General features: G+C 50.3%; 1 protein-coding gene across 1 annotated transcript; it reads right to left on the reverse strand.

The window, feature by feature from the left end:
* Positions 1 to 284: 284 nt before the first annotated feature.
* Positions 285 to 2,406, reverse strand: LOC132326994 (protocadherin-23-like). The gene has a single exon (XM_059845664.1). It carries the CDS (start codon positions 2,277 to 2,279, stop codon positions 285 to 287), a length of 1,995 nt encoding a protein of 664 aa, XP_059701647.1. The 5' UTR covers positions 2,280 to 2,406.
* Between the last annotated feature and the right edge of the window lie 7,136 nt (positions 2,407 to 9,542).

The following is a 9,542-nucleotide window of genomic DNA, read 5'->3' on the forward strand; positions in this document are numbered from 1 at the left end:
ACAAAGACCCTGAAGTGCATTTTAATTGTGTGCTACACTGTCTACCCTTCTCTCTAGCTCACTTTGGGTCAGGCTGCTTTCAGGGACGGCTCCTACCGGCTCTCTGAAGACCATCTCAAGTCCTCAGAAGTATCACAGCTGGTTTAACTCCCTCTGAGGTTTAACCAGAGCTGATACTTGAAGACCTGAGCTCCTGTGCTCATTGCCCACGCTGCAAGTGTTACGGGACAAGGAACGCATTTCTCAGGGCGCTTGTGAGGATGGCGGTACGAGGGCCGCGCTGACTAACCGCGCTCCACCTGCCGCGCTCCCTGCTTCCCGGCAGTGCTGGAGCGCAGCGCCGGTGCCATGGAGCGCAAACGATCCAGGGCGGCGGCCCCGGAGGCCGAACCGTGCAGGGCCGGACCGTGCCGGACCGAGCGGGGCCGGACCGAGCGGGGCCGTGCGGGGCTCACCTGGAGGAGGCGGCGGCCGCGCGCGGCGTGCTCGGGCATGCGCGCGCGGTACACGGCGCGCTCGAAGCGCGGCTCGTTGTCGTTGGCGTCCTCCACGCGCACACTGAGGCGGCACGCGGCGGCGCGCGGCGGGACGCCGCCGTCCCGCGCCACCACGCGCAGCTCCAGCGCCGCCTGCCGCTCCCGGTCCAGGCGCGCGCGGGTGCTGACGGCGCCGCTCCGCGCGTCGATGCGCAGCAGGGCCAGCGCGGCCGCGTCGCCCTCCAGCGCGTACCGCACCTCGGCGTTGGGCGAGCCCGGCTCGTCGGCGTCGGAGGCGCTGAGGCGGAGCACGGCGGTGCCGGGGGAGGCGGCCTCCGAGACGGCGGCGCGGTAGTGGGGCTGCGGGAACGCGGGCGTCTCGTCGTTGAGGTCGGCGATGCGCAGCAGCAGGGGCTCCTCGGCGGAGAGCGGCGGCGTGCCGCCGTCCGTGGCCACCAGCCGCAGCTCGTACAGGTCGCGGCTCTCGCGGTCCAGCGGCCCCGCCACGCAGAGGAAGAAGACGCCGGCCCCGGCCACCCGCAAGGCGAAGGCGCCGTCGCCGCCCAGCAGGGCCAGCGCGATGCCGCCGCCGTCGCCTCCCGCGCCCTCCTCGTCGCCGCTCTCGTCGGCGTCCGAGACGGAGACTCGGGCCACGTAGTCGCCGGGCCGCGCCCCTTCGGAGACCCGCGGGCCGCCGGTCTCGGTGAGGTAGAGCAGACGGATGGAGGGCCGGTTGTCGTTCACGTCCAGCACGGCCACGGAGACGAGGACGCTGGAGACCTCGGGCTGGACGCCGCCGTCCCGCGCCTCCACGACCAGGCGGTGCAGGGCCCGCGCCTCGCGGTCCAGCGGGCGGCGGAGACGCAGGACGCCGCTCCGCTCCTCCACCGCGAAGTAGCCGTCGGGGTCGCTCTGCCGGCGATTGATGGCGTACCGCACCTCGCCGTTGGCGCCCAGGTCGGGGTCGGTGGCCCGCAGACGGCAGACGGCGGTGCCCGGCGGCGCGTCCTCCCGCAGCCGCGCCCGGTACTCGCCGCGGCTGAAGGCGGGCGCGTTGTCGTTCTCGTCCAGCACCCGCACCGACACCCGCAGGCGGCCGCGTCGCCGCGGGCTGCCGCCGTCCCACGCCTCTACCACCAGTCGGTGGACGTCCGCCCGTTCGCGGTCCAGCCGCCGCAGCAGCACCAGCTCCAGGGGCTCCGGCCGCACATAGCGCAGCTGGAAGAGCGGCGGCTCCCCCGCCGCGCCGCTCTCCTCCAGCAGCGCGTAGCCCTGCGTGCCGAAGCCGCCGGCGTCGGGGTCGCGGGCAGCCGGCAGGCGGAAAGCGGTGCCGGGCGGGCTGAGCTCGGAGATGTTGAGCTGCAGACTGTCCTTCGGGAAGCGTGGCGGGTGGTCATTCACGTCGGTGACAGCGATCTCCACCTGCACCACCTCGCCGCGCAGCGTGGCCGCCGCGAAGCTGTAGCGCGCCCGCCGCTCCCGGTCCAGCCACCGCGCCGTGCGGATGATGCCCGTCTCCGGCTGGACGTGGAAGTCCGCCAGCACCGCCGACTCGCCGCTCCCCTCCGACAGCAGGAAACCCCCGGGCGGGTCCGCGCCCGGTGGCAGTCCCGCGCGGATGTCGCCCACCAGCGTCTCGGCCGGCAGCCCCTCGTCCACTGCCAGGCTGAGGTTATACACCGGCGCCGCGCCGCCGCCCGCCGCGCACAGCCACAGCGGCAGCAGCAGCGCCAGCGCCCGTCCCGTCGGGGGAGCGGCGCCCTGCCCGCCCCGGCACCTGCCGGTCCGCAGCCGCCGCTCCATGCTTTGCCGCTAAGCCGGCATCGCGGGCAGCCTGCGCCCTACTGCTCGCCACCGTCACGCAGGTGCCTCCGCCTCGCCGCCGCGGGAGCAACTCCGAACGCCGCCGCCGGTGATGGGAAGGACGAGCGTGTGCGAGGAGGCGGGAGAGCGGCTCCCGCCGCCGCCGCCCCGCGCAGCCCCCGCCCCACCGCGCCCCCGCAGTCCTGGGGGCCACCGCCCGCCCACCCACCCTGCGCCCGGGGGGGCGGCCGCGTCCCCCGCGCACGGACGTGTCGAGCTGGGTCGGGATGGTGTGGCGCTGCTCCAGTGCCGCCCTGGATCCGGAGAGTTCTTCGCCGAAATTGATTACTCGGGGAATCAGCTGGCTTCCTGCTGATGGGGCAAAGCGTGACTAGCGCACGGGCTGCCTCTAGATGCAGAGCCATGGCTCGTGAAGGAGAGGAATTTAAATGAAACAGAAATCTGCGAGGATAAACGAGTTTGCACAATTCAGCAAGGATTTGTCTTGCCTTAATATTCTGGTCCTCATTTTCCATTAAAAGGCTTGCTTGTTATCCTAGCACTAGATCAGTAAATAGCAACTCAGCATGGCAGGAAAGCATTTACCAGAAGTAAAGCTTTAAGTAGAAACTTCAATCAGTTTCAGCAAGACTGGAACTTCTGTCCTTTACCACTATTCCTGACTCCCATATCTATCTCAGAATGGTCTAAGAATTAATAAGTGCTTTTCAATGACACCGAGAGTACACAGTGTCATATAAATGCTAATCACCAACCATCCACCTATCCACGAAAGCCAAGTACACTACTTTAGTGGTTACTAGTCTCTTGCTGTTCCCACTGATTCTTTACAAACTTAACTTTAGCTTTCAGGCAAGAATCTAACAGCTGTTCAGAGAAAAATAAATTCATCCTAGGTCAGACAAGTAAAATCAGGGCAAAGACAGTAGCAGGAGGAGTTACTATAGCTTAGTCCTCTTTTATGAAGGGGCACTTGAGAGGGCAGCTTTTTTTCTATTTGCCCTTTTTCAAAGTCATGAAAGAACTACCCAAGTACACTACCAGAGCACTCTAAGGAGGGAGCAAACTCAGTGCAAGTGAGGAGAAGGTGAAGAGATGTTTTTTCCAACATTTTTGAGACCTACACAATACCACATATCCGAGTTAAGAGAGAGAACTAGGTTCTAAAGTAAGTTTAGAAGTCCTACTGCATGTGTGTAGTTGCATGGACAGGAGGGGGAACACATGAGATCACATCCACTGTATCTGACTTGCCTCCTTACACAGAGAAAGGGGGCAGAGCAAAGCTTAGATCTTGTCAGATCTTAAGCACATTCTGAGAAAGTGTATATTTATACACTGTGATAATTACAAGCATAGAAGCAAGAAGGAAATGCAGAGACCCTTGCCAGCTTCATTCATTTTCATTGAGAAAACACATGGATCCTCCCCAAGTCACAGATGTTCAATATGAAAATGCCTGAATTCCACTGAATCACAGCAAGTTCGGAAAAATAGCCATGTCCCTTGCAGCCCATGCTGTCACTAAGAAAACATGTGAATCATGTTCAATCAGGCACATTCACCAAAAAACTAAACAAAACCTGCTGTTGACATGGTCAGGCAGAGCAAAATTCTGTCTTCAGATACAGCATGCATAAAGATAGCAGGGGAAAAATAAGACTGACGTAGTTATCTGTGGTTCTGGCAGTATTCATGTATTTTGTGAAACTAGGACACTTTAACAGTTTTATGTGAAGTAAAGTCATATGAAAGCACTGCCCAACTACAGCATGTTTCCAGAAATACTTCATCTTGGAGACACTATAGATTTTGCCTACTGTGAGCATGAACTTTACCTCTTAAGTGTTCCTCTACCTTCTTTGTGCCTCTGCCTTCTCTGAGTCTATTCTTTCTTCTGTTGCTTTCTTAAATATTTTCTCTTCCTCTCTTTTGCCATGTTCATGACCTCATTCTTTTCTTACACAAATCACAAACAGAAGTTTCTAAATCTTGAGGAGATATTTGCCATCTCCTGGATATATTTAGCTGCCCCTGCTGTTCCCCATCTTCTCAGTGACATGCTGACCTACACAAAAAGGAGAACTGACAGTTCTAAGACATGGTGGGAAGCTGCCACTATGACATTATCCCAGGGGAAGCAGGGTGACAAAGTTTTAGTGCACTAGCCACCTCCTACATCCTCAACAGATGGATCTCATAGTGAAGACACTTGTCAGCTCCTCAGATCTTCAAAGTATTCCACTGTAAAAAGTGGACAGGAGGAGAAGCATATTATTTGAAGATGAGGGATGTTGGTTAGAGTACACAAAATGGCAAAGTATTCCAGTTTAGAATGGATTGCCTGTTCTTGAGCCAGCCTGCTCAGTTAGATAGAAGACAGTTAATTCTCCTGCTGTTCTCCAATTCCATTCCTGGAGGTGGCCACCTTTGACTTCGTGAACAGCAAAGGAATCCACTTTTAAGCCTGTGTCTTCAGGCAAACCTACATGAGCATCCATCTAATCCACTATGCAAGGCAGTGAACTCTGGTGCTCCTGAGCAGCTCCACGTGCTAAATTCAGCTGTCCTGTGGCAGGGACACAATCTCCCGTAAAGCAGCAAGGAAGGAAGCTGAAAGGTGATAGCTGTATCAGCTGCTCAAATTAAATCAGCCCATATTTGCAAATCACAATTTACTATAGCTTAATCCTCCTTGGATTAATTGGAAATTCTTTTTCCTTCAAGGAGAATTAAATTATAGCAAACCAATGCTGGGTATGACACTGGAGTGCAAAAGATCACTGAAACAGAGATAGTGTTGTTACAACCATGAAGGTCGATCAATAACAGAGTTAATTCTACCTACAAACATTCCCTCACCCACGCAACAGCTGTGGCAGCTGAAGATGTGACACTCCCATGCTGAGGACATGGCTGAGGTGGTAAAGCAGTGTGACCACTTCCTCTTCTGCCACTCGTAGCTCACTGCAAACCATCTTCAGCAGCAGCAGTTTAAGCCAAGCCACCTGACTCGGGGCTGACACAGGGCGGGAGCGCTGCAGGATCCATTCCAGCACTCATTAGATGGGCGGTAGCAGCCAGCTGAGGGCAGAGCGTGGCTGAACTGCTCCAGACAGAGCTGAAGCAAATAAAATAAAACCTGAAAAATTTTCCATGAAGTTATTTCCTGCTGTTTGAAGACAGCATGGTCTCAGCTGCTTGTTACTGCCTTTCAGCCAGTGGGCACCATGCTCCCATTTCTGCCTGCCAGGTGGTGTTCCCTGATCCTCTGTGGGTTTAGTTTAAGGACAAAGATTAGTTTAAGCAATGCTGAAACAATGATTTCCATTAACCCCAATGATTTTTTTTCCTATGCTGGGTTACAGAATGCCCGTATAAATCAGCTTTCTGACAAAATTGTGGCGTGAGGAAGCACTAATATCTTCAACTTTTGCAGCTGGATCTAAGAAAGGATGTTTGTCTCCAGCCTCACTGGCTGGGGTCACTATGGATATTCAGCCTGTAATATGTGATATATGGAGAAAGCGTTAACTTTGCAGAGCATCAGGTGTTTCATTATTTATAGTTCCCCAGGCACACATATATTGATTTCAGCAACACCTCCTTGAAGGAGTGTCAGCTGCACAAAAGATTTGCTGGTGACCACATGGAGGCTGGTCACAGTTACAAAAATAAAAAGCTATATAGGGACTGCTCTTCTTATAAATGCAGAGAAATGTAATTAAGAGTATTTTTTTTTCTGGTAGCCATCATTTAGCTCTTAATCATGAGCTAATTTGCCGAACTCCTTTTGCTATGAAATAATAGAAGCTTTGCCTTCTCTGTGGAAAAATCGTCTAGTTGCCAGAATCTGATTGGAAATAATATACCTGAGTTGGTCTTCAAAAGTAGGACAGACTTTCAAACTGTTTGTAGTACAGATAGTAGTAGTGGAGTTTTTCAGTTTCATTCCAGATATACCACAATGCCTTCACTCCACCTGTAGAGCATGTTGCTGCTGCCTTCTGTGGGCAATTACGTCAGAATTTGTCACTCTGATATAACCATCTAAGTAGGATTACTCAGATCAATATTTTCACATTAACTTTATTTCTAGTCCACTTATCTCATATGCTGTCAACTGGATTTAATAGTCTGTCCCAGTTTTGTGTTTCCATTTTATGGATCTTCATTAATCTCTTTGCTGTCGATCCCATTCTGTTTCTACAAACCTTCCCAGCTGCAAATCCAATCACTTTTCAAGATGATTGCTCAAATATACTTAGATTTGCTTGAAAAAATTGGCTGTGTCCTACACATGTTAAATTTATCCCGCTATCCACTGCAGGATGAAGACATTTCTCGTTATGAACAATATATATAACTGATCCTTTATTATGAACAATGTTTATAGAAAAAATCAAATAAAATATTAAAAATATTAACATAATTAAATTAATTATACTATGTAGGTGTTAATTCAGATTTTGACATCCTAACTAATTTTATATCTATACTTATATTTAGTTTATAAACTTGGTCACAGATTTAATTAATCTAGCAATGAGATTTTATCCAAAAGTAAAAGACCCCATACTTAATAGCTGTTCACTTCCTCATTTGTAATTAACATGATATGGTGTTATCTTTAAAACAGAAAAAAAGGCTTCTTTCTTTAGCTGCCTGTATTCCAACAAGCTGATGCAGATTTGAAGCAATCTCTTTAGGATGGCAAAGGGTTCACCCTTACAGGCCAGGAATAAACCCTCAAGAGCTTCCCACTACATTGGTTGCATTCCACATAAAGCTGTCCTTTGCCATCTGCTTGCCACTGCTGAATCCAGACTTTGGTGGCCTCTCTAAAACCTGAAAGGTAGCTCCAGAAAGTTTGAAAAAAAATATCCCAGGCTGGATTTAATACTCCTTGGATATAATATCTCCCTTGACCACTATGTTGAATTTTCACATAAAATTTATGAGATTATCTACATAATCAACTTTTCTCACACAATAATAGATTATAACCTGCAATCAGATCCAGTAGTCAAATTCTATGTGTGTAGAAGAACAAAAGAAAAAAAGATGCATGCAGATGTGAGAAACAAAATGGGACCAAATCCTGTTATCTGATGTGTTTCTCTGAACTGCAGATGATACTGAAAGTTTGCAATGACCAAACACATTTGCAGTAGCTCCAAATCCAGATAATCTTCATCTGGATGCAGCTTCTTAAATCAGGGATGTGAGTGCAGCATTCTGAAAGTTATTCCATATCTACAGGAGATGCTGTCCTAGCACTTACTATGCTTCCCAATCTATGTCTTTCTAAGCTTTGAAGCTTTAAAAATCAACAACTGGCTGAGAGCATGCAAAACAAAATCATAACAACTATATCTAAAGGCACGGAAGTCATCAAGCAGAGGATTGCTCTGAATTAGCTCTTCCCAGATTTCCCTTCAGTGGTGTCAGTTAGCTGATGTTAATGTTGGCCAGCACTGTGCACAGCACTAGTGGTGCCAGCAAGCCAAAATACAGTAGTTGGAAGTTAAAAGTCAGTTAGCAGAGTTCAAGCTGCAAACAAGATGCAAATAGCAAGAACAATTGCAATGGCATGCCATGGGATAGGATGCATTTTCTGTCCCTTGCTGTCTTTAAATCAAGGTTAGACAGCTAACAGGCATGTTCTATTTCAGCCACAAATGACAGGGCTTCAGGCAGGAATTACCAAGTAAAATGAAGTCAGGCTAAACGATTAGGCTGTTCCTTTCTGGCTTTCCCATCTATGAAAATCCAGCTTCCCAGGGCAGCTGCCCTGATCACAGAAGAGCAGCCCACACAGTGTGCTTGAGACTGGAAACCTGCTGCTATCACTTCATCAGCTGAGGTCCCTGCTGAGGACTTGTGGCACTGAGAGGAGGTAGGGTCTACACATAAAGCTGTACCTTAATATGCTAAGCCACTCTGCCAGCTGATTCCCTTGCTGCATTGAGCTAAGTAATTATTTTAAATAGCTGTAAATCAGAAAAGAGTTTTGCTTTTAAAAGTGAAATATGCCATAATCCATGTGTGAATTAATGCCCCTGGCTATTTTCTCTCTCTCACGTGTACAAACACTAAAAGCAATGAATTCACCAGCAGTTTTTGAGCCTTTGTAGTCTTCTTCTGAATGATAATTTCATAAAGAGTTTTGATGCCTGAGTTTTGGCTGCTGTGCTACAACTGACACTACCACAATTACATTCCTGAAAGGTTCACATGTTTTCTTAAACAGTCTATTAAGACGAAGCTATAAATACACAAGAACAAAGCAATCCTCCTTGTCTCAGTATAGGTGCCCTGACCTGCTGATTTTCAGGGCACACAGTATTATGCAATACTGCGTATTTCTTTGGGGAGATGACAGCTGGAGGTGTGGCTGGATGGGGTGAAAACCCCCCATCAGCCATGGGGGAGCTGATGTTTGTGTTACCACCTGTAGCAGGTTTGTTTGTATTGGCAGCTGTAATACAAATGCCAATTTGTACAATTTCTGGGTAATTCTGCTCATGTCATTTTGGTCAGTGCTAGTGGAGCACCCAGCCCCTTCTCCATAGGCACTCATTTTTACTAGATGTGAAAACAAATTTGTACAAATCTTAATTAATGAATCCTATTTGGTTGAACATAAGCCAGACTGACTGCTGGAGACAGAAGCTGATTGCTTATTTTAATTTAGGTCTTATAAGCTGCATCTAAAAGCAGTTCTGACAGCTTCCTCGAGCCTCTTCATGTCAGCAGGGGGAAATCCTACTTTTACAGTGCTGTCACTGAATTATCCAAGATCTTATAAATTTTTTAATGGGGTTTATCACTACAGAATCTTTATGGGGCTGAGAAGGTTCATAATCACCATTCCACAGAGGACTGCAGGCAGATGCTAAGATAGGGCACATTTACATCTTGCAATGGACAGACACCTCTGAGGTGAAACTGAACCTGCTCTTCAGCTGGAGGTGTCACAGCACCACCCTAAGGGGCCCCGGCCTGAAAGAACAGAGCCAAGGGGGGGTTATATGCCAGAAAAGCCCCAACCAGCTCACCATCACAGTTTCTAGTGCCAAACAGTCTTTGCAGTTCTGCGAAGAGAGTGATCACAGACAGTGAATGGAGGGCTCCCATGCGTGCATCAGCAATGCAACCTGCACTTCCTGCATCCCAAGGCACTGGCTTTGGGCTTGTTCTTCCCTGCTTGCTTTTCCCAGCCTGTTCTAGTTGTATTTC

Source organism: Haemorhous mexicanus, chromosome 4 (genome assembly GCF_027477595.1).
Source record: "Haemorhous mexicanus isolate bHaeMex1 chromosome 4, bHaeMex1.pri, whole genome shotgun sequence".
NCBI classification, from domain to species: domain Eukaryota; kingdom Metazoa; phylum Chordata; class Aves; order Passeriformes; family Fringillidae; genus Haemorhous; species Haemorhous mexicanus.